The 24,501-nt window shown below is 27.2% G+C and overlaps 3 protein-coding genes and 2 pseudogenes across 4 annotated transcripts; all 5 read left to right on the forward strand.

Annotated features, from left to right (window-relative positions):
• Window positions 1-2,922: 2,922 nt before the first annotated feature.
• LOC124939704 (polyadenylate-binding protein-interacting protein 9-like) lies at window positions 2,923-5,790 on the forward strand. The gene is made up of 10 exons (XM_047480150.1): window positions 2,923-3,153; window positions 4,415-4,501; window positions 4,575-4,622; window positions 4,724-4,796; window positions 4,951-5,063; window positions 5,150-5,209; window positions 5,332-5,379; window positions 5,456-5,527; window positions 5,600-5,661; window positions 5,748-5,790. Exons 1-10 carry the CDS (start codon window positions 2,923-2,925, stop codon window positions 5,788-5,790), a joined length of 837 nt encoding a protein of 278 aa, XP_047336106.1.
• A 3,343-nt stretch (window positions 5,791-9,133) lies between these two features.
• Window positions 9,134-10,641, forward strand: LOC124938520 (interactor of constitutive active ROPs 4-like). 2 transcript variants are annotated; one of them, XM_047478966.1, is made up of 2 exons: window positions 9,134-9,251; window positions 9,443-10,641. In XM_047478966.1, the coding sequence occupies exon 2, from the start codon at window positions 9,467-9,469 to the stop codon at window positions 10,418-10,420; it is 954 nt and encodes a 317-aa protein (XP_047334922.1). In that variant the 5' UTR covers window positions 9,134-9,251; window positions 9,443-9,466; the 3' UTR covers window positions 10,421-10,641. The 2 variants fall into 2 exon arrangements, with proteins under 2 accessions (XP_047334922.1, XP_047334923.1); XM_047478967.1 differs by having other exon boundaries at window positions 9,155-9,251; window positions 9,448-10,641.
• A 1,766-nt stretch (window positions 10,642-12,407) lies between these two features.
• LOC124939705 lies at window positions 12,408-16,518 on the forward strand (annotated as a pseudogene).
• Window positions 16,519-18,526: 2,008 nt separating this feature from the next.
• On the forward strand, window positions 18,527-19,355 carry LOC124938071 (annotated as a pseudogene).
• Window positions 19,356-20,915: 1,560 nt separating this feature from the next.
• LOC124938070 (probable glutathione S-transferase) lies at window positions 20,916-21,726 on the forward strand. Its single transcript, XM_047478441.1, has 2 exons — window positions 20,916-21,278; window positions 21,356-21,726. Exons 1-2 carry the CDS (start codon window positions 20,955-20,957, stop codon window positions 21,698-21,700), a joined length of 669 nt encoding a protein of 222 aa, XP_047334397.1. The 5' UTR covers window positions 20,916-20,954; the 3' UTR covers window positions 21,701-21,726.
• Window positions 21,727-24,501: the final 2,775 nt, after the last annotated feature.

The following is a 24,501-nucleotide window of genomic DNA, read 5'->3' on the forward strand; positions in this document are numbered from 1 at the left end:
AATTAAGATCCGAAATTCTTGGAAACCTCCCATTAAAACATTAAAACATATAAAAGAATCTACGGCTGTGAAAATGAAACGTTGCTACAAAAACATCATTCAAATGAGTGTGACATCACATCAACATCACTAATTTGTTTCTTGGACACCTGTTAGAGAGATAAAGAGTGAAGAACTTACATGGAAAGTCCAATTGGCTGATGACCTGTACAAAACAATATAGTCTTTTATGCAATCTAATCACTTTTCATTATCCCTTGTTTAAAAATTTAAGAAAATCTAATCAAAACATTAATGGTAACAATTGATACATACAATTACAAATTCGAATATGTTAGTAAGATTTTGAAGCCAATATCATTACTCAAATCTTATGTGTATTTATTTAACTTAACAAAAACAGGTTTTTTAGCTTAATTACATGAAACTCCAAGTGTTATTTATTGATTAAAGTCAAAAGAAAAATAATAAAATTTTGACGATTGTCTAGTGAAAACAAGTAGATACATGCACAATTCGATAGTCAAATATTAAATTAATTCATGACCATAAATAAAATGGGTGGGATGGAGGAACCCATTTCCTTGATGATGTGATGTTGCTTCATCAGTCCATAATGGGCCGGAAAGAAGGCCTTTCTCTCTGTCGGAACTTTGTCTCTGGGCCCACTTTCTTTCTTTCTTTCTTTGGCCCACCTATAATGGATCAGAGAAGAGTTGCTCATCAATTCACATTTTGCTCCCTCTCTCTGTCTTGCCAAGTGTCATATATATAAATAAAGCAACTGCCACCTGTACTTATGTCTGTCTTCTATGTTTTGGATATTTTAAAAAAGTGTTTTTTTTTAAGAAAAAAATTAAAAAATATATCTATATAAACATTAAGTTTGGGATCAAAATAATACATAGCAAAACAAGACATGTCAGGTTATTGTTTTTCAGTTGAATGCATATAAGAAGAGTAGCAGTTTGTGAGAGTGAGATGGAATAGTTAAATGGGCCTATTGAGTATTAATTATCATAAGTGTAATCTTAGTTCAATCATAAATCTTTATTTAATAATAAAATGTTGAATTAACAAAAGAATTTATAAAAAATTTTAATTATCGTAAATAACTATACTAAATTATTAATTGTAGTTCAATTCGTATAATTTATAATGTTATTACTTACTATTATAATTATAACACTTTATAATAGATGGAGTTGATCTGATATTCTCGAGAATCTATGACTCTGATAACTTATTGAACAAATTATTTGTATTTTTTTTTCTTGATTATTTATAAAAAAAAAATATTATATATTATTTAGACTCAGGGAACTACATAGCCATATTTCTTGGTAAAATAAACACTTAAAAATCTTATATTTATAAAAAGTTTTTATCGTGAAACTAAAATTAAAACACCATAATAATAATAATATTTTCATGACTTAAAATACATGAAAATACAAAAGTAATAAGGCAAAAGTTATCGCAATCAAACACAAAATAATTGACGATAAAAAAATAATATCACGAAAAAAAAATAGCAACCAACATTTTAATAAATTTAAGAAAAGTTCTTTAAAAGTAAAACTAAAGCGGGATAAGCCTGAAAGCCCATAGACTTTTACAGCCCAAGACTGTTATTAAAGGGAAATTTTAGTGGGTCATCAATTTATAAAATAGGCCACTAATTTATATATACGGTACTAAAATTAAAATAAGTAAATAACCAACTCATGTGAGAAATTTCATAGTTAAAAGTTAAAACTACATATTTTTATATAGATATATAGATATTATTATTAGGTATAAATATAATAAAATAAAAAATAAATATGAATAAAGATTAAATTATGGGCGACATGGTTTATTGAGAATGAAAATGTAAGCATTTAAGATTTATAAAAAGTTTTTTATTATATATATTAATTTAATATATATATATATATATAATTATATTTTTTTAAAGAATTATATATTAGATATAATATTAAATATAAATATAGTAAAGCTAAGAAAAAGAAGAATGAAAATTAATTTCTTGGTGAGAATATTGAGTTTGAGATTTCCAAAATTTTACATATATAATTACAATTAATGTATTAAATAATAATAATATTATAATAATCATTTCATTATTAAAATTATGTAAATATGGTAGTTGCATAAAAGATTTATTAATTTTACTGAAAATGCATAAAAGATGTGCAAGCATATTAATATTGCATTAATAGTTTTGCTTTAGTGGGTAACAATTATTTTTTATCCTTATCAAATATAACTTTTATTTTTTACTGAATTACTTTGATATATCCTAATTATCTATTAGGTGAAAATATTTAATTGATTTATTTTATTTAATTTTAAAATATATATCATCAATTGTTACACCAAATTTATAAAAATTTAATACTTTAATTTTTACCAAGAATCATATTTAAAATAAAGATTTTTTTATGAAGTAGTTAGGCCAGTTGTTAAGGGTTATTTCTGATTATTATTTTTTAAATAATTTAATTATATATATATATTATTGTATCATTTAAATAATTGGTAAAAAGTATTAATTCTTACTTTTTATTAAATATATAATATTTTAAAATAATATATTATTTATATAACTTACATCATTTTATTCAAAAGTCAAACAACTTTTTCTTTCTTTCAAATAATCTAAATTAGATTATCTAAATTCCTCAAGGTCAGACAGAACCTTATGAGTTGTCTATATGCATGCTCATTGGTTTTATATGTTCACTATATAATCCATTGTAACTTTTTTTTTTTGTTTTAAAGATTGAATATTTTCTTGGTAAAGATTGAATATTTTCAACTATTTGATTATCTTTCCACCCTCTATATATCTCCCTCTCTATCTCTTGTCTACTTCTTTCTGATCTTAATTACTTTTTTTTGTTGAGTTTTGTTTCAATGGAAGCCATAAGTGAGATGAATGTGGAAGTCGAGCCAATGATTCAATCCCCAACAAAACTTGATGATGTTCATGAAAAAGAAAGTGGTGAAATGAAAGATGAGATGATTTCCACTGTGAACCAGCTGAATCCACATGCCAGAAAGTTCTACCCGGAAAAACATTTTTCTTCAAAAAAACTTAGCAATCTGGCTAATGCGGTTCCTTTTTACCCTTTGAATTATGGAAGGGTATATATCTTATATCTCTAAGAAAAATTATTTGTTTTATATAATCTAGCTAATTTATTGATTTGATTGATGATTCATATGTTATTGGATATGGGTTTACATTTTAGATTTCATATTTTAGTTTAATCTATGTCATTTGAGATATATCAACCTCAAAAGATACATTTGATTTATTGCTAGCTAGCTCATTTTTGTTAGATTTTGTAGTTACATAATCATGTTTTCTGACTAGATTTAGTATGAGTAGATTTTTCCGCATTATGTCACTGGTTATTTGATATGCTTATAACTACTTAGATTTGTTAGATTTAAGTAGTTAGTAATTAATCTTGAATTGAAGTGAAAACATGTTATTTATTGTTATATAATCTTATTTATCTAATTTATTGATGTGATTCACAATTCATATGTCATTGGATATGGGTTTACATTTTAGATCTCATCTTTTAGTTTAATCTATGTCATTTAAGATATATCAACCTTAAAAGATACATTTGATTTATTGCTAGCTAGCTCATTTTTGTTAGATTTTGTAGCTACATAATCATGTTTTGCCTAGATTTAGTATGAGTAGATTTTGTCGCATAATGTCACGTTATTTGATATGCTTTTATAACTACTTGAATTTGTCTATATCTCGGTTTTGTTAGATTTAAATAGTTAGTAATTAATCTTGAATTGAAGTGAAAACATGTTATCCTCGTGCTGAAATTTTTGATTGATTTTGTTGTATCATGTTTGGTTATGTGACACATTTATAATGATGAATTTATCTCTATCTGGTTAGATTTATTCATCAAGGAACTAATTTTAGTTTTTTGCCTGAATTTAGTCATGAAGTGACATGTTCTAATGAAGTTTTAATTATTTTGTCTAATCATGTCCGATTAATGGCAGGTTTATAATTGGTTGTATTTCTATATCCCACTTTTGTTAGATTTAAGTAGCTAGTAACATTGGTTTTGCCTAGCTGAAATTTTTGATTGATTTTGTCGTATGGTTTTGCCTAGCTGAAATTTTTGATTGATTTTGTCGTATTATGTTTGGTTATTTAAAACGTTTATATATGTTTGGATTTCATTATTTATTGAATGAATAAGATATAGATATATATGTTATCAAGTTTGTCGTATTATGTTTGGTTACTATATCTTATATATAAGCTCGGATTTTATTATAGAAGTGTTTTCAGTTTTGTCGTTTGATATTCGGTTATTATACCATTTATATATGCTTAAATTTCATTTTATGAATATTATAGGCCAATGGACGTGAAGATGAAAGGATTCTTCTCAAAAATGAAGAAATCATCAAGAAAACTATTTATGTTGGCAATCTTGATCCCAATGTTAGTAAAACACATTTGTATAATTTTTTTTTTAATTTCATTTTTAAGTTATTTTAACTTTATATTTTGTTAGATCATTGGAAACAAAGTGGCTGACTTTTTTCGTGAGAAATGTGGTGAGGTATAGTTTTAAATTAATTTTGAGATATGATAAAAAAAAATGATAATTTTAGATTGAATAATTTCACTAAATTTGTTTGTGTTTTTTTTTTTTTTTTTAAGGTTACTCAATATCGCATTTGCAGCAAGGGAGATTCAGACCTTCGTTTCGCTTTCTTTGAGTTCATTAACGAAGGTAAGTCGTTTTCTCGAGTACTTACGAGTTCGATAATTTATTTAGTAACTTCTATTTTAATTTAATTTTATTTATTTTCTCTTCATCGAATTCGTTTGAATGATTAACAAAACCCTGAATCAAATTAACTTATGCCATGGAATTATTATTGCAGAAGCTGCAAAAAAGGCTTTGTCCTTTACTGGAAAGGTATTTGGTTCCAATTCAATTAAGGTTCGACCTTCAAGGACTGCTATTCTTACTGCGAATCCCATAAATTCATCAATGGTACAAGACTCTATTTCTCTTCTTCCTAGTTGCATTTCAAGCATCATTTTTCTATTGGAAATCGTTAATGGGTTTTATAATTGCAGTCTAAACTGGAATTGGATATCTGTGCTAGGACAATCTATTGTTACAATATTGACAAACAGGTATGTAAGTTTTTGGAAATTAAACAAGAACTAGCATGACACCCCACAATTATAGTCCCCGCTTAAACTCGATTGATTCCAATTAGTTTAAATCTTTAATGTTCGTTTGTTTGTTGTTGAAGGTTTCCTATACTCAGCTTAAGAACTTCTTCCAGAGAAACATTGGAGTGGTAATGACAATCAAAACTTTGAGAAATTTTAAATTTTTATGAGTGGTTTCTCTAAATCTCCATTGAATAAATGTAGGTTTCACGCATGAGGCTTTTGGGTGATACTTTTCAACCAACAACTCAAACTGCTTTTGTGGAGTTTGTTAATGTAAGTTTATTGGATTTCGATTATCTGTTTGTTTATATATATATATATTGTTCTAAACCTATACATTTACAGGTTAAGGATGCTGATTTGGCTCTTGGCTGCAGTGGACGGGTTTTGGGAAGCCTATGCATAAGGTAGAATTCATTAAAAATAACTAGTTTATGTTTTTGTTTTTGTTCCAATAACCCATTTAAGTTATGATGCTAAACTGATCATGCAGGGTATGTTCTTCAAGGTCTCCCCTTTGCTTAAGATCAATGTAAGATTATTCTTGTTGGTGGGGCATTTGATGTTATTTCTTCTCTTCTTATTACTATTATTATGCAGAACTGTTGTGTAATTTCCCTTTTGTTTGGATGTTTTGGTTTTAATTCGGCGACAATTTGGTTTTTGGTTTTTTCATTGAAGAATTTGGAATAATTTCTTGAATTATCATGTCATTTAATTTTCTGGGATTTATCTGGATAGATCTGCATGCAAATAGGGGAATTCAGAATGAATTGTTATCTTCAAAACCAATCCTCTATTGGATACTAATAGATTCATGATAATTAGTCATTCCTTTTGGTTCTATTTTACATCCACCATTGTTTGAAATCTTTAACAGAAGATGATATCAATGAAGACTTGATCAAGAGTATCATTTTGAATGCCCCAATCATTTAAATCTTTTCATATTCCATACATACTCATGCATGCTGTTCTTGTTTCATTATTTATATCATCAAATCATTCAAATAATGTACTTTGTATAGTTTGTTTGTTATTGTAAATGGTCTCACACCCATGATCATTAGAACACGAGTTCTTGTACTTTGTATTTTTGTATTGTATCCTAAATATAACATAAAAAACAAATTCATGTTTGTGCCTTATTCTTCTTGTCTCTGTTCACCTCAATTTGTTTTCCTTTTTTAAGCTTCTATATTGTAACTTCTTCTCAAAATATCTGGCTTTTAAGTTAAGAGTTATCTGATAAACTCATGACTAATACCCTTGATCATGATCTATAAAATAATTAGATGATGCTCCAAAAAATGTATGGTTTATGCTGTTTGGATTTTAACTGTTGGCATGCATATATATGCATTGTACTTGTGTTAGATATTGAGTCTTAGCATGTGGTATCTTTGGTTGATCGATCTGGGTCCATTTCAAATAGTTATCTATCTATAACTCTTGTGATCTGATCCTGAAACAATTTGGAAACACTTTTGCGTGTTTGGATCTATTTTGAATGTAATCTCATGTTGATGTGTTATACAAATCTAAATTCCATATAGATACTTACTTCCTTTTTAAGGCATAAATCCTAGTTTCTAAATAGTGTATAAAATGAAGAAAAGAGTAATGAGAGGTAGGGTAAGGCAGTAGTTGGGGTACTTGGAGAAGACATTTAAACATTCACATGCGTTTGTCTTTGGACTGGATAGAGATAGAGAGTGTAAAAGTCCCTTTTAGAGAAGTTATTATAAGACACAGCCAGGCAACCCAGATGAGGGGTCTGCACCATCCTCCATACCATACTCTCTGTTCATTCAATGATTGAAGAAGAAGAAGAAGAAGAAAAATATGATGAAGAAGCATTTATATTCAATGAACAACAACCACATTTACTAATAATAATAAAAACCAACATTCTTGTCTGCCAAACTCTAATTTTAGTTGTACAATTCATTTACTTCTAAACCTGTATGATTAATTCATCAATTGATCATAATTTTAAGGACAGACATAATGAGAGAAGAAGGAGAAGGTGGTTAATTTTTGTTGGACCTTCCTAAAGTAATGTTGTTCTCTCATTACCTACTTTTGAAACAAATTTCTCAAGGGTATATTAATAGTATTTTGTTATTGTACTGCACTTCATGCAAGGGATCGAATTTTAAAAAACTCGTTACTATTTGAAATTCGAAATTATGTCGTTTTTTTTTATCAAATATGACTCAAATTTTGAATTGTGTCGTATGATACTCGACCAATCATAATTTTAGTCATTTAAGTCATCTTCACAACAAATGTATAAACACCGTTTTCTTACTTTTAACATAATAGTTTCATTTTCTTAATTAATTATCACATTTGTAAAAACAAAATAATAATTCTCTATTTTTTCGATTTTTCAATATACTTTCACACACATGCATTACATACTAATTAAGTCACTCACAGTATTCGAAATTTTGAATAAGTATATCTCGAATAAATATAAAATATAAAATATAAATATATTCAAATTCGTAGACAATATATATGTTATGTCGTTATGAAATTATTTAAAAAATAAATATGAAATTTATCTCTATTTAAAATTTCTCAATTATTTCATAGATTACACGTTTGTATAGTCGATTTATTAGAATGCGTAAATCTCCAAAAATACGAAAAATACTCAATTTAAACAAATATATAAAAAAAACGTTTATAAATATTATTTCATTTAAAAACGTGACAAATGAATTAAAAAAACGAAGATGACACATTATAATAAAATAACACACGTTTTGTGTATGTGAGAAAAGTTTCAAATAGTTAAAATTTTTATATTTCGAACATATATGACAACATTCAAAATTCGAATCACATTTGATAAAATAAAAAATAATTCAAACTCATAAATCATGAGAATATGAGTTTATATATTTTATTTTGAGTTATGGGTTTCTACTCTTTTAAATATGTGATTTTAAATATGTGATTGAATGACAAGCTTAAATGAATTTTCATAAACAAATTTGAGATTAAAAGGTATATGGATTAAATTTTATAATTTAAAATTACTATTTTTATTAAAAATAAATAAATATAAAACCCATTAAAATAATTAAAAATTAAAATAGGTGGTTAAGAGAATAGAAGTTATTGATTTATTCATATTTAACTACTTACATTAAAATAAGGTTATGGATTGTACTAACTTAAATTAATAATAAAAATTACTTATAACTTATAAGCCTTGCTTAGTGATGAAATTGTTTACTTCATTTGAAAAGTAGAAAATAAAACTCTTTTAAAATGCATGAAAAACTACGTACGTTTTAAATAGTGCAGCAGCACTAGGTCGGCCCCTCTCTATTCTCTTCCCTTCCAAAAGCTTTTATAAAAGTTTAGATTTTTTTTTTTTTGCATATCTAATACTTGTTTTATTCCTATGTTATTTGTATATTTTTTTAAAATTAAAATCTATTATACATAAGGAAGTAAGCACGGTTACCAAACTCTTCAACGCTAAACAAGTTTATTTGCATAATAATAATAGTTTAATATTGGTAATGGGAATGGAATATGAGTTTATTTGCATAAAAATAATAATAATAGTTTAATATTTGTTTTTATTATTATTATTATTATTTTAATTTATGATTATTCCTCGAAACAATAAAAAATGATTTTAAGTATTTCAAAATTGTAAATTAGTTCTCTCTCTCATCCCTCTCCCGTCTCTTTCTTCCCTCCAGCGGTCAAAATTACTTGTTTGTCCTCATCTTTCTTCTTTCTTCTTCTCAGATTCTCCTCCACCCACACGGCCATCGGACCAGAAGGCTATTTATTCAAACTTTCGACATAACCCTATTATCTCTCTCTCTCTCTTGCTTTGTTTTAGGTATTCTTTCTTAAATGCTTAATAAATAACTAAATTTCCTTCAGAATTCATATGCTGATTTTCTCTCTCTGATCTCTTTGCAGGAGTTAAGGGTTTGGAGAATAGCCCACTTCCGGTGAGGTTAGTGACATTCTTGTTTCAGTTTCATAGTTAAACTATGATAAAGAAACCATCTTGTCAAGGAGGAACATAACTTTTAATTTCTCAAAAAGATTTGGTCTTGTTTCTTGTCTGTCTGTTTGTCTGTATGTATGTATGTATATATGTTTCTATTTCAGTATGAACACTAATGGCACACATTTGCTACGCAGGGCAGCTTCACCATCGAGTCAGATATGCCAAGATCAAGGTCAGATCCGGCTAGGGGATCGGAAATGCCGAACCGGCAAACGCCCAAAGGACCAACTCCTCGGTCGTCTAGGACGTCTAGCTCGGATTCTGATCCGTCGCATCTTAGACCCATCAACAGGAACCCAAGATCAGTCGAACGCCGTTCCCCGGCAAAGTCCGAACCTTTAACCCAGAAGAAACTTGGAACTCGAATCGCAGACCTGGAATCTCAACTGGGAGCAGCACAAACAGAGCTTAGGATTCTAAAAGACCAGCTCGCCTCTACTGAAGAAGCCAAAAGACTCGCTGAAGAGCAAGACAACACATCTGGAGACAAGCAAGAAAGTCAGCCGGAGACGGATGTTTTCGAAGTCCTGGTTGAGACTTATGATACTAAAAAACCGGTTAGGTTCGATGATGAATTAGCCTTGAAGAACGAGGAGATAAGTTTACTGAAATCCATAATAGAGGAGAAAGACAGGGAATTGGAGATTACTCGTAATGGAAACAATGCAATGATTGAGAAGGCAGATGAACTACATTCATTGATGGCGACATACAGAAGCAAAGAAGTAGTGGCAGGACTGAAGTTGGGGGAGGTGGAGAAAGAACTAGAGGAGTGCAAAGAAAATGAGAATAGGATTAAGGAGAAGATAGAAGCCATGGAAGCATCTAAAGTGACTATGGAAGCTGAGATGAAGAAGATGCGAGTACAAACAGATCAGTGGAGGAAGGCGGCAGATGCGGCGGCGGCCATGCTATCGGAAGTAGTGATGGAGAAAAATGGGAGGAAGATAATAACAACTGGGAAATTTGGTTCCATGGAAGGGAAGTACAGAGGAGGAGGAGGCATGTATGATGCTGATGATGAAGATGAAGATGATGATGATCTTGAAATGGATGGTAAGAGGAAAGGCTGGATGTTTGGAGATCTGTGGAGAAAGAAAGGCCAGAAATGAAACAAATCCACCACGACCACCACCCTTCTTTTCTCTTCAAGTTAGTTGCTTTTGTTTGTTTGTTTTTTTTATCTGTTCTTAGTTCGAAAACTTGGATATTTTGTGGGTTGGATTTGGTTGTTTATTTAATTAGTTTGGTTAATTAAGACTTTTTTTGGGTTCAAATGGATGATTGCAAATTTGATTAGTTTTTTATTGCATTGTGCTTACTCTTAAGTCAACTACCTAATTTTGTTTGTTCAAGTCAACAAGGTCAAGATATTTTGATGCAATATTCACAATTATTTAAATATATTTTGACATTATTTAGTGGTTAGTTGAATCAGATTTATTGCTTCAATCAGTTTTGAGAATGGAAGCAAACTAGAACAATGGAAAAAAGATAATTAAGATCCCAATTTATGACATGAATGTCTATTATCTCAATATTTTTAGTTGAAATCCAATTTCTAGATAATGCAAAAGTTATGCAACCTATCGAAAAAGGAAATTAATACAATGGTTTCTTACAAGTATAAATACTACTATATGGTTTTCGTGACCACCAACTTTATGGTTACAACTTTACTAAAAAAAAAAAAAACTATTTCCCCCTTTTTATTTTAGAAAGAATTTTCTTTTAAGGTAGCTTTAGAACTCAAAAAACAATTGTTATTGACATTTTTAATTATTATTATAATTCTATCAATAAATTCAATTTTTTTCTTGGAAAAACAATTAAAATTCAATTTTGGTTTCAATTCCAATGAAATACTTTGAATGAGAAAATTTAGAATTTGTTTATTTTTTTCTTGTTTCCACCCTATTAAATTCATTTTTGTCACAACTCACAATATGTTGGATCTTGTAGCACCGGGAAATGCTTTGTTTCAGAAAAACTCGTGGTTTGAAAAATTTCAACATCGGTGTGTCGAAAAATCTTTAACAAAAGATTTATACAAAAACATATTTTAAAATTAATAATTATTATTATTATTGATCCAATTTAAATAATTTTTTAGATTTGAAAATAATGAAATTACAATTTGATTAAAGATTTTTTTTATATTTTAAATTAATTTAAATTAATTTATTTAAAAGATTATTTATTTGAGTGTAAAGTCGTCAATTAATTTTTTTTATTTAAAATAAATAGGAAAAAAAGTATTTAATTCATAAATTTTTGACTATTTATTTATTTGAATGCTTGGTTTTATTACGTTTTATTTAATCAATTTTTTTTTATTTTTTATTTTTAAATTATTATTATAATTATTTTCAATTCTTAGACATGTATGTATGGGTTTTTCTTGCATTTAAAATAAGAAAATAATACTTGAATGATGGTATGTAGAGCCGACTTCGAGTTTTGGGCTGCCTCAAACCCCGGTAGAAAAAAAGTTAATTTTTTATTGTTTCCCTAGGTCTAGTTTACAAAATTGATAATAAATAATTGTTTTTGGTGAGATTTGAACTCATAACCAAATAAAAACTCTATGTTTATATTTTAAAGCACTAAGTTACAACATTTTATATTTAAAAAATTATAAATTTATCTAAATATATTATATGTTTTATTAAATGTGTTGTCTTAGAAAGTGTGTTTCCCTATCCCGAGGGCTTGTGCTTACCCTAGGGACGACCCTGCCTACGATTGATATCGAGAATTGTTAAGGGAAGTACCTGAAAAATATCAGTTTAAGTAAGGTGTTAGAAATTAAAAATGATTTCAAACAAACATTTAACAAAATATTTTTTTTTTAAAATATTTTAAAATCGTTTTCTAATTTTTAAAATATAGTTTAGGGCTTCTAATTGTTACAAACAAATAGAAATTAAAACCCCCAAACAAACAAGCCCTTAGGCAGGTGATCGGGTCACGAATCAGATCGGACACGCGAGTCTATGTTGATTTTAGCCCGGGGTCAATGGATCTAGACACCTAGTCAACGTGGAGAAGAGATTATCGGTCGCGTGTTACGGACGAGTGAACACCTCCCCACACTAAATGCCTATTGACTTGCCTACCCACTGCTCCTCGCTCGAAAAACAGGCCAAGACAGAATTCTTAGTTGAATGCCAGAATTTCTTGGTCGGGTGTAGGGGAAGACTAGTTTTATCAGTCGAAAACCAGACTCAGGCTAAAATTCTCGATCATATGCAGGAATCTTCGGTTGGACGTCAAGAACACTTATTGCAGGTTTTGAATTTTAATAGGAGCTTCCATCCTTCGATTGAAAGGCATGGGAAGCTTAATCTACTCCCAAAGATCATTTTTAACATCATTCCGATGTATCAATCGATCTCGATGAAATTCAATTTAATCTAAGCAGTTCTTGAATAGAAATTGAGTTTTTGATTTTTAATATTTGCTTTAATAATTAAGGATTACCATAAGCTTCCATAATTATGTTATAATTGAAAAAGACCGAAACAATTATACATGCTATCAGTTTTAACCAATTCAAGAACTGAATTGTTTTAAATTTTTGAAAATTTCGGTTTTTATGTAAACATACCTTAAACCGATTATAATTTATCCAAAATTACTCTTTAACATCTTTTAAAGATGTTAAGTAACTTTTATGATTGAAATTCTTAACCTATAACTCGAGAATAAAAAAATTAATTTTAAGAAATTTTAAAATCAAATTTAGGTTTTATTATTAAGCTTTATTCATTCAACTTAATTTTAGTAGAAAACTTTGAAATAATCTTATAATCAAATTCAAATCAAGAAAACAGATAATCAATTAGTATTTAAGATTGGTCGAACTGAAATGTAAATATTTTCATTTGAATCTATAACTTGAATTACATCATGAGTTAAAACTTACTATGAGTTGGAAAACACTCTTCAACTCTTTGTGGAGATTTAGGATGAATCAGAAATGAACATTAGAGTCTTACACAAAATTTCCGAAAATTTCAAAAGTTTAAAACATTTTAATGGTGAATTCTACGATGCTTGGATTGGAGGTTCGAGATTCTGATACTTTATTTAATTTTGCTTGAGGAGGGTTATTTATAGACAATCAAAGTCGGTTGGATGAACAAGTGGATTGAATTTCAGACAAAAGGTCATCAATGACTTTTGTCTGTACTTGACCGTTCTCGTTCAATTAGGTTATCATTGCACCTATGATCGTAGGTGAAATGGTCATGGTTATCATTTCAGCTTTTGAATATCATTTCAGCTTTTGAATCATCAGATTTTGTTGAATATCGGTCGAGTTTCACGTTTGAAAAAACAAAAATTTTGGTCGATGTTCATCATGTTCGTTGCGCAGAAGAAGAAAAGTCGAGGCTAAAACAACGTTGTTTCAAGACAAAGCGCGAATGCGCTTCAGGGCGTTTGGGCGATTCGTCTTCCTCCATTGGCGTTTGGGCATTTCGTCTGCGTCTAGGATACTTGCGTTGATACGCGCGTTAGTTGATCCGGTGTTGCGTGGAAATGCTCAACTTTTATTGAAGCGGGCGACGCGATCTTCTGTGGTCAGTAGGATGAAGCCCGGGTGCTTATCCGATTGACTTGTGGTTTGTTTCACCAATTTCTTTTTTCCGGCTATACTAGATCACCACCATTTTTCACCGTTGAAGTTTGTTTGAAATTATTTTTTCTTCACTACTTTTAACTTTATTTCAACCTATAATATATACTAACTATTTAAATATACATTGTCTATTTAATTTATTTTATATGATTTTTTATATATAATTTTGGGGTTTATATATAATTAATTTGAGATTTAAATAGATCCAATATTTATCTCAAATTATTTATTTAATTTATTTGAGCCTTTTAGTTATTAATAAAATAAATATAACATTTATTTCAAATTATTTATTTTGTTTTGATATTAATTTTAATTTAACTGAGATTAATTATTATAATAATTAACTTAATTGATTATTTTGATTTCATCTTAATTATTATAATTTTAAATTTATTTATTTAAAATAATGATTTAATATTTATAAATTAAGAACCTAAAATATTAGGGTTTATAAATCTTCTCTTACACTTTAATTAATTAATTTTATTTTTGAATTAAAAAATTATCATGATACTTTTATAATTAATGACCTCGTCTTTTTTTTAATCTCTTATATCGTCTTTTTCCATAAGTCTATCTTAGTGGTCTACCTAATGAATTATTAAAATATAATATTATTAAGTCACATTTTGATTTTCTTATACATTTCATGTTTGGTTGGGTTGTATTTAAATAATTCTTTTATCATCTTTAATATAAATGAACTATTTTTAAAAAATAATATTTTAATTATTTTTTAATAGTTATTTTGTATAAATAATTAGTTAATATTTTAAACTTATAAAATAAATAATTAAAAATAAATATTTGTAATATGTTATTTTTAAATCTTTATATAAATTTATATACATTATTTTGAATTTTTAATAAATATATTATTTATATTGTCCATATTATTTAGTGATAGGGAATAATAATATTTTCAAATTATTTTTTTTAATTCTAATATAAATAATTTTATAATTATAATTGAGCTAAATGATTTATTAATCAATTAAAATTATATTATTATATATAACAACAATAAAAAATTAAGAAGTTAATGTTTTTATCACATTCCAAATTTCTAATCACTAATTAAACTGTTTTAGCTTTTAACTAATATGAGTAATATTAAAAATAATATTAAAAATTCAAAATAATATATACAAATTTATTTAAATTAAAAATAATATTTTATAAATATTTTATTTTAAAAATTAAAAAAATAATGAATTATTTAAAGATAAAAAATTATATTATTATTAATTGTTGTTTTTAAATGTTATGAATTTATTAAATTCACAAATATTTTACTTTCTAATATTTTCCTTTAATATATATTTGATTATATTTTTCCTTTAATATATATAAATATATATATTTGATTAGATATTTGGAATGAATTCTTTTTTATTTTGATAAGATAATCTTACTTTGATTTTTTTTTTTAAATTAATTTTTATCTTTTATTTATTTATGGAACTTTTTAAAATGACATTATCCCATAAAATTATTAGAAATAGTTTTCCATGTTATATATAATTCCTTGTAGCTGTCCTCTTGGAAAAACTCATTTCTGTGTGTGACGCTCTGAGTAAGCACGGCATGTCCCTGACAACTTATTGGTTAAAAATATCTAACTGTTTAGTTAAATTTATTATAATTTTAAATATAAATAGTTGTAACTTAGTGGTTTAAGATATAAATTTAGAATTTTAATATGATTTTTAGTTCAAATCTTTTTTATCAAATTTTAAAACTAGACCTAGAGCAACAAAAAAATCATATCAAATTTTTTCTACCTGGGTTGGAGCAGCCCAAATCTCGGGGCCGACTTTGTGTGAGTCAGAGAATAAGGAAGTTGTTCCGTTGGATTTCTAGGTGAGCATGTTTGGTATGAGGCTGAGGATTGCCCTAGCTGCGAAAGGGATTGATTATGATTTATGAGTACAAAGAACAAGACCTTATAAGGATATATAAGAGTTCCCTTCTCCTCTGGATGAACCCGGTTCACAAGAAGATTCCTGTTCTTATCCACAATTCCAAGCCCATTTGCGAGTCTTTCATTAGTGTTGAATACATCAACGATGTCTGGAACCACAATCCTCTATTTTTCAATCTGATCCTTACAAAATAGCTCAAGCCAGAATCTAGGCTGATTTCATCGACAAAAAAGTTAGCCAAAGTGTTACACTTATTTATTTATGAAATAAATTATAAAAATTAATCATACTATGGTTATAGACATACGAATGTGGGAAGAGGAAAGAGTTTATTGAAATCATGAAAGTGTTGGAAAATGAACTTGGAGGGAAGGCTTACTTTGGAGGGGTATCTTTTGGTTTGTGGATATAACACTCATAGGGTACAACTCTTGGTTCTATACATATGAGATGTTTGGAAATTTTAGCCTTGAGAATGAATGTCCAAAGATTGTTGCTTGGACCAAGAGGTGTATGGAAAGGGAGACCGTGGCTAAGTCCCTTGCTGACCCACACAAGGTCCATCACTTTATTTTGGATGTCAAAAAACAACGTGGTTTGGAATAGTACTGTTATAATTGATCAACTTCCAAGTGTCATGTCAGTCTCTTTGTTGTTCAATCATGTTTTTTTGTTTTTTTATATTAATGATGATATCCTCTTTGTCTATAGAGAGATTTTTTTTTTTTTTTTTTTTTGCTATATATTATATCTTTTAAATTTTAACAATTTATAAAACTGATTATAATTATTAAGATAATAATTTGCGTTCTTTAAATTTCATTCAATCAATAATAAGCATAATTAAATATATAATATTATAAATTTATATTTTTTTTATGTTTTACAAAAATTTAACATATATTTTTTATAATAATATAAAATTTTAATATACTATACTATACACAAATATTATTTATATAATTTTATCTTAATTTTTTATTTAAAAAAATATATGATATAAATATTTCCCGTATAATTTTCGAAAATGAACTAAAGCACGAAAAATATAATTATCCGTCCCATTAGCATCCGTGATTGAAAAACACATTTATTGTTCTAGGTGTTTGTTTGTATAAACTAATTGTATAACTGGTTAGATTCATATTGACATAATATAACATTTTTCAATTTCTTTAATATGTGACTTGATATAAGTAGCACATCCAAATGTTTCAAATATATTGATGACAAATGTGACTATATAAAAGAATAAAAAAAAAACATCTAAAATGATTATTGCAAAAATTCAAAGTATTTTAAAGAAGTTTATTATCCTAGAGAAAGTTTATTAGTTTGTTTGAATATATATATTTCTTAAAAAATTATTACTTTCTTGATGAGTTGCAAGTACGAGTGCTAAGTTATATATTTGATAAATTTTAATAAAATTAATAATATTTTAATTTTATAATTGATAATTTTAAATATATTAAAAGTACATTTTTAGTTTTATTAAAAAAACAATTATAAAATTTATTATGAATGCTTATTTTAATTCACAGTTATATTCTTCTCATTTAAATTATCTTATTGAATAATATAATATTATTTTAAACGTTATTATTATTAATATTTATTATTGTTTATTTATAATTTAATATATTTTTTTCATTATCTAACTTTTAACTGTTTATAATTTAATTGTCATATTTAAAATTTATATTTTTTAGTTTAGTTTTTTTTTATATTTTATTTTAAAAAACAGTTATTTAATTTTCAGTTTTTTTTAAATGTTATTGAGTCTCTTTTATTAATTGATATTATTAATATATATATATATATTTATATATATATAAATATATATATATATTAACTAAATTTTGTATTTAAGTTTTTTTTATAATTTATTTTTCCTTCTAAAAAATTATTTTATTTTAAATTCTCTTTTTCTATTTATTAATTTTTACAGTTGTTACAAAAAAAAATAAATCATTTTTACATGAATTTAAACTGAAATTTAACAAACTTAGTTAAAAAAACATTATAAATAAATAAAAACTACAGGAATATTTTTATTTTAAATCTAAAAATACTTTCTTTTTATTAAAACCTAAAATAAATGAATTAACTGAAAATACTAATTTATCATTTAAAATTAATTAAAATAAATAATTAAGATAATAAATAAATTTAAAATTAAAAAAATAAACTGATTTTTTATTTTAATTTTTTTAAATTTAAATATATATATATATAATTATTAATAAGAATAAAATAAACAAGTTATTGTAATTAATTGTTAAATAAGTTATTAATTTAAAGTTAAATGTATTTGTTTAATATTATAAATATAATTTATTAAATCATACATCAAAATAAATGATATAAAATATTTATGAATTGATTTTTAATATTTTCACAAAATCTGGCATTTGCTAATTAGTGCATTGTTGAAAGGTGAAAAGGCTTACCAAAATTGGTGTAAGTTATTGAAATGATAAATTATGATGGAGAAAGAAAAGTTTGTTAAGAAAGTTATTAAAAAAAATATAAATAGTAAAGAAAAAATGATCACTTCTTTATTCAATATACTGCTAAACTTAACATATATAAACCAAAACTACTCAACTTTCATTAATGGTGAAAATAAACTAAGTTCTTTAACTTCCATCAATGGCGGGAGAGACAAAAGAAGTGGTTTTGTTGGATTTTTGGACGAGCATGTTCGGCATGAGGCTGAGGATTGCTTTGTCGGAGAAAGGGATTGATTATGAATACAAGGAACAATCCTTAAAGGACAAGAGTACACTTCTCCTCCAGATGAACCCGGTTCACAAGAAGATTTCGGTTCTTATCCACAAATCTAGACTTATTTCCGAGTCTATCATCGGGGTTGAATACATTGATGAGGTCTAGAACCACCAACCATCTATTTTGCCATCTGATCCTTATAAAAAAGCTCAAACCAGATTCTGGGTTGATTTCATCGACAAAAAGGTTAGCCAAAGCGTTACACTTATTGAATAAATTATAAAAAGTAATTATACGGATCCAGAATTTGAAAATAGGAGTACAAGACTAACTTACAAATAAATTGTGTGGACTAGTTTAAAAAAAAAGTGGGCTTAAGCCCAACACAACCCTAAGCAGACTCGTTTCTCTTTACAGACATTCGATGCGTGGAGGAAAATGTGGGCTACAAAGGGAGAGGAGAAGGAAGAAGGGAATAAAAGTTTATAACACTGAAAGTGTTGGAAAGTGAACTTGGAGAGAAGGCTTATTTTGGAGGTAAAACTTTTGGGTTTGTGGATATAGCACTGATTGTGTACATATGAGATGTTTGGAAATTTTAGCCTTGAGAATGAATGTCCAAAGATTGTTGATTGGGCCAAAAGGTCTATGGAAAGGGAGACAGTTGCTAAGTCCCTTGCTGACCCACATAAGGTTTATCACTGTATTTTGGATATCAAAAAACAAGTTGGTTTGGAATAGTACTGTTATTAAAATAAAAATTATAATTTTTTATCATAAACCACTAAGTTACACATTTTTATATTATAAAATTTAATAAATTTAACCAAAAACCTTATTTTCATTTTATTAAATGGACTATGATATGTCATAAGGTGTAGGTTGCCCTAGCCCGTAGACTTGTCGGGCTTACCCTAGGTCGGTCCATGAGATTTAGAAAAAATTAAATGAGATTAATTTAAAGAAAGTGAGAAAAAAAATATGTAGGTTGAAGCAATCAAACCAAAAGTCTGATTTAAAATACTACTTTAATGTCAATTATTTTAAAAAATTAATTATTTGGATTGGTATATATATATATATATATATATATATATATATATATATATATATATATATATATATATATATATATATATATATATAGCAAATCCAAATGTTTCAAATATATTGATGACAAATGTGATTGACTACCTAGGAGAATAGAAAATCCTATAATGATAATTACAAATTCAAAGTCTTTTAAATAAGTTTATTAACTAGAGAGGTGTATAAGTTTGTTTGAATATGTATAGTTCTTAAAAAAAACTCACTTTCTTGATTAGTAATTCAAATTGTCTTTGTTCAAACAATGGTAATGATTGTGTTTAAGGCATTTGCTAATTAAGTTATCATAAATATGATCTCTGAGTTTGTTAATTTCTTTCATGTTTTCCGATACGTGATCAATTAGTCTCATTTAGAAAATGAGCCCTCGATGTATAAGTATATCTAGCGAGGTTTTAAATTATCAATTAAAGTATTGTAAAGTTGTCGGGTTTAATAAAGACAAGTGGTTTTGCAGATATGCGTGTGAATTGGTCATAAGACTCGTAACGTTGTAACATTATACTACATGTAATCAAACACTAAACTTAAAATGAATTCATGGAATCAAGTACCAAACTTAAAATGAATTTATGAAAGAAGAAAAAAAAGTTCTAATGACAACACTTAAAAAGCCAAATTGGTCTCGGTCGACTTTTTTGGAGTCGAGCTCGATTCAAGTGAACATCTCAGACAAACGATTATTTGACATTTTAGAGATAAACTTGAAAGTTAGCTTACTGTTTACATCCCTCCTCCCATTCGGAAATTGAGAAATTAAAAGATAAAGTTTGAGGCTAATTGTCATTAAAATAGATTTCTCGTCCTAACATTAGGACGAGATGATTACGAACCGTTTTGGGTGTACATTCATCGATTAATATTTTTTAAATAAATCAAAATTTATTGAAAAAAATTCATACCAAACAATCTTGTTACATTAAAAAAATTATTTAAATTTACATATTTTATTAAATTTATTGAATAATTATTTAAATGATATAAAGATTTCTCAGTTAATTAAAAAATATCAATATAAATATTAATGTTTGAAAACTAAAGACTAGTAACAATTGAAATGATAAATGATGGTAAGGAAAAGTTATTAAAAAAAATTAAATACTAAATAAAAAATGATCAATTCTTTATTCCATATATGTACTGATAAACTAGCATATATAACTCCGTCAAATAGTCTATATAAATCATCATATATGTTAATCGAAAATAAACGAAACTGTACAACTTTCATCAATGGGGGAAGAGAAGAAGGAAGTGGTGTTGTTGGATTTCTGGGCGAGCATGTTCGGTATGAGGCTGAGGATTGCTCTGGCCGAGAAAGGTATTAATTATGAATACAAGGAACAAAACCTAATGGACAAGAGTCCCCTTCTCCTCCAGATGAACCCGGTTCACAAAAAGATTCCGGTTCTTATCCACAAATCCAGACCCATCTGCGAGTCTATCATCGCTGTTGAATACATCGATGAGGTATGGAACCACCAACCCTTAATTTTGCCATCTGATCCTTACCAAAGAGCTCAAGCCAGATTCTGGGCAGATTACATCGACAAAAAGGTTAGCCAAGTTCTTTTGTTTTTGTTTTTTTATCGATAAATTAAGATGTATGACAAAACAAATGCATGCATGTATAGATGTATGATGCTGGGAAGAGAATTTGGACTAGAAATGGAGAGGCTCGAGAAGAAGCGAAAAAAGAGTTTATTGAAATCCTGAAAGTGTTGGAGGGTGAACTTGGAGAGAAGGCTTACTTTGGAGGTGAGGATTTTGGGTTGGTGGATATAACATTGATTGGGTTCTATTGTTGGTTCTATGCATATGAGATGATCGGGAAGTTTAGTGTGGAGGCTGAGTGTCCAAAGATTGTTGCTTGGGCCAATAGGTACATGGAAAGGGAGAATGTGGCTAAGTCACTTGTTGATCCACACAAGGTCTATCGGTTTGTTTTGGATCTCAAAAAGATATATGGCTTTGAATAGTTATTCACATGTTCTTTATGATATTGTGTTTCATCCCCTATTCTAGCCTAGCAAGTTTGTTTTGTGTTTCATCCCCTGTTATAGCCTAGTAAGTTTGTTTTATGACCTGTTAAATGGTTAAGTGTGTTTGCGGGCTACATATTTAATTCGTTGCAACATTTGTATGATATTATGTTTCTTCTATTAGTGTTTGTCCATTGTGTTTGTGTTTGATCACTTATATGTTGTTGACTTGTTTAAATGTTTTAACAATTTATTTTTATGTTTGATCTTATGATAACTAATTTTTTTTTTACTATTATTCTTAACATTCATGGTGTTTGATTCGTAATGACATTAAGATGAGAGTATCCATCACTGGAATGATAAGTGGGATGGACTTAGGAATACTTGATTCCAATGTCTATATGTTTTTCTTAAACTAATGGTTGATAATCTTATACAAGCAAGATGAAACCATGATCAACTTATTCAACTTATAAATAATTTTGGAAAATATTATTTCAAATCATATCATTAATAATTGTATTAAAATAAAAAATAAACTTAACTTTAAAATACTAGGATATTTTGGTAACTCTAGAATTGGAATTAGGACTTTTATTTTTGGAAAACGGTTTAACACCTGACTCAAATATTTCTAAATAATATGAGTTAAATCACATTACAAATATTTCTAAATAATATGAGTTAAATCACATTACAATTAACAAAGACTACAATTTAGCTATCACAACTTATGTTATCTCTATATTTGTATTTTTAATCATATTGCCTTCTTCTGTGTCTCCTTCTCTCGTTTTTCATGAATGTAGATTAAATTGAAACAGATGATGATATTTGTCTACTCTCATTGTTTAATCTTACTTTATATGAACGCGTACTAACATAATAAAATATATTATTCTTCAATATTTTAGGGCTTTTGTCACTATTTTTCTCTACATCAGTTTTACTTTTTTGAGAATCAACAACCTTAATTTCCTTTTTATTTTTTCTCTTCTGTTATATATTTGCTTTCATCTTCTGCTTTTTCTTCTTCCTTGTCTTTATGTTTATCTTCTTCAACATCCCATGTTTCATTAATTCCATTGATTTCTTCATTATCTGATTCTACATTGCTTTCTTCAAAATTGGGACTTTATACTATTAAGAATTAAAATTTGAAACTCATCAAGTGGCCTAGTGATCGATAAAAGAGTCTGCTTAAGAGACCAACATGTTAGGGTTCGATTTCACCTGGAAGCACATTAAGTTGAAGCGAGACTATGGTTGTGAGGGTGTCATAATAATTCTCCTTAATTCAAAAATATATATTTAAAATTAGAATTAGAATTCCAATTGAATTCAATCTAGTGTAATTTTATAATTCTTAATTTCACTCTTATTAGCTCGGAAGTGTAATTTTAATTTGTTTTTTTTTTATGTTTCTTCAAACAAAATAATTTATTATTTTATCATTTAAAACATAATTAAAATTTTCGATATATATATTTTTTAATTTAGGAGGTAAAATATCGAATCAATGTTTTTTTTATTTAGTAGGTTAACCTTTTGAACTGATATATATTTTTTAATTTAAAAATTTACATGTTAAACCGATATTTTATTTTTGAATTTAGAAAGTTAAAATGTTTACCCGATATATATATTTTTTAATTTATGAAGTTAACATATCGAACCAATAACTTTTTACTTAAAATTAAAACTTAAAAAATATTTGGACTCTTCAACTATCATAATTGATTGTGTCATTCTAATTACAATTTTATAGTTTTATCTAATACTAGCATTTAGCCCGTGCATTTGCACGAGTAATAATATAAAAAACCGTGAAAAAAATTACAGATAACATTTTTAATTTTATTTTTAACCGTTTTAAATTTATGGGTGGGTCAACACATAATCCGACCCAAGTATCCATTTACTCAACATCATTATATATTAGTTAGTTAAAAAGTTGAACTTATATTAATATTAAAACGTCCTGCATTTATCAAATTTGGTGTTTGAATTTAATATATAAAGTCTTTGTACCCTAGTTGGTTAAAGAGTTGTACTTGTTTTGTTAGGTTGCAAGTTCGAAACATACCTCTAGCATTTTTAATTTTATTTTTAACCGTTTTAAATTTAAAAATGGGTAAACCCACAATCCGACCCAAGTATCCAAATTAACCACAGCTCTCGACCCGGCAATCCGGACACTTTAAAAATTAAGCATCATTATATATATAGATTAGTTAGTTAAAAAGTTGAACTTATATTAATGTTAAAACGTCCCGCGTTTATCAAATTTGATGTTGAATTTAAAATATAAAGTCTTTGTAGCCTAGTTGGTTAAAGAGTTGTACTTGTTTTGTTAGGTTGCAAGTTCGAAACATACATCTAGAATTTTTAATTTTATTTTTAACCGTTTTAAATTTAAAAACGGGTAAACCCACAATCCGACCCAAGTATCCAAATTAACCACAGGTCTCGACCCGGCAATCCGGACACTTTAAAAATTAAGCATCATTATATATATAGATTAGTTAGTTAAAAAGTTGAACTTATATTAATGTTAAAATGTCCCGCGTTTATCAAATTTGGTGTTGAATTTAAAATATAAAGTTTTTGTAGCCTAGTTGGTTAAAGAGTTGTACTTGTTTTGTTAGGTTGCAAGTTCGAAACATACCTCTAGCATTTTTAATTTTATTTTTAACCATTAAATTTAAAAACGGGTAAACCCACAATCCGACCCAAGTATCCAAATTAACCACAGCTCTAGACCCGACAATCCGGACACTTTAAAAATTAAGCAT

Source organism: Impatiens glandulifera, chromosome 5, assembly GCF_907164915.1.
Source record: "Impatiens glandulifera chromosome 5, dImpGla2.1, whole genome shotgun sequence".
NCBI classification, from domain to species: Eukaryota; Viridiplantae; Streptophyta; class Magnoliopsida; order Ericales; family Balsaminaceae; genus Impatiens; species Impatiens glandulifera.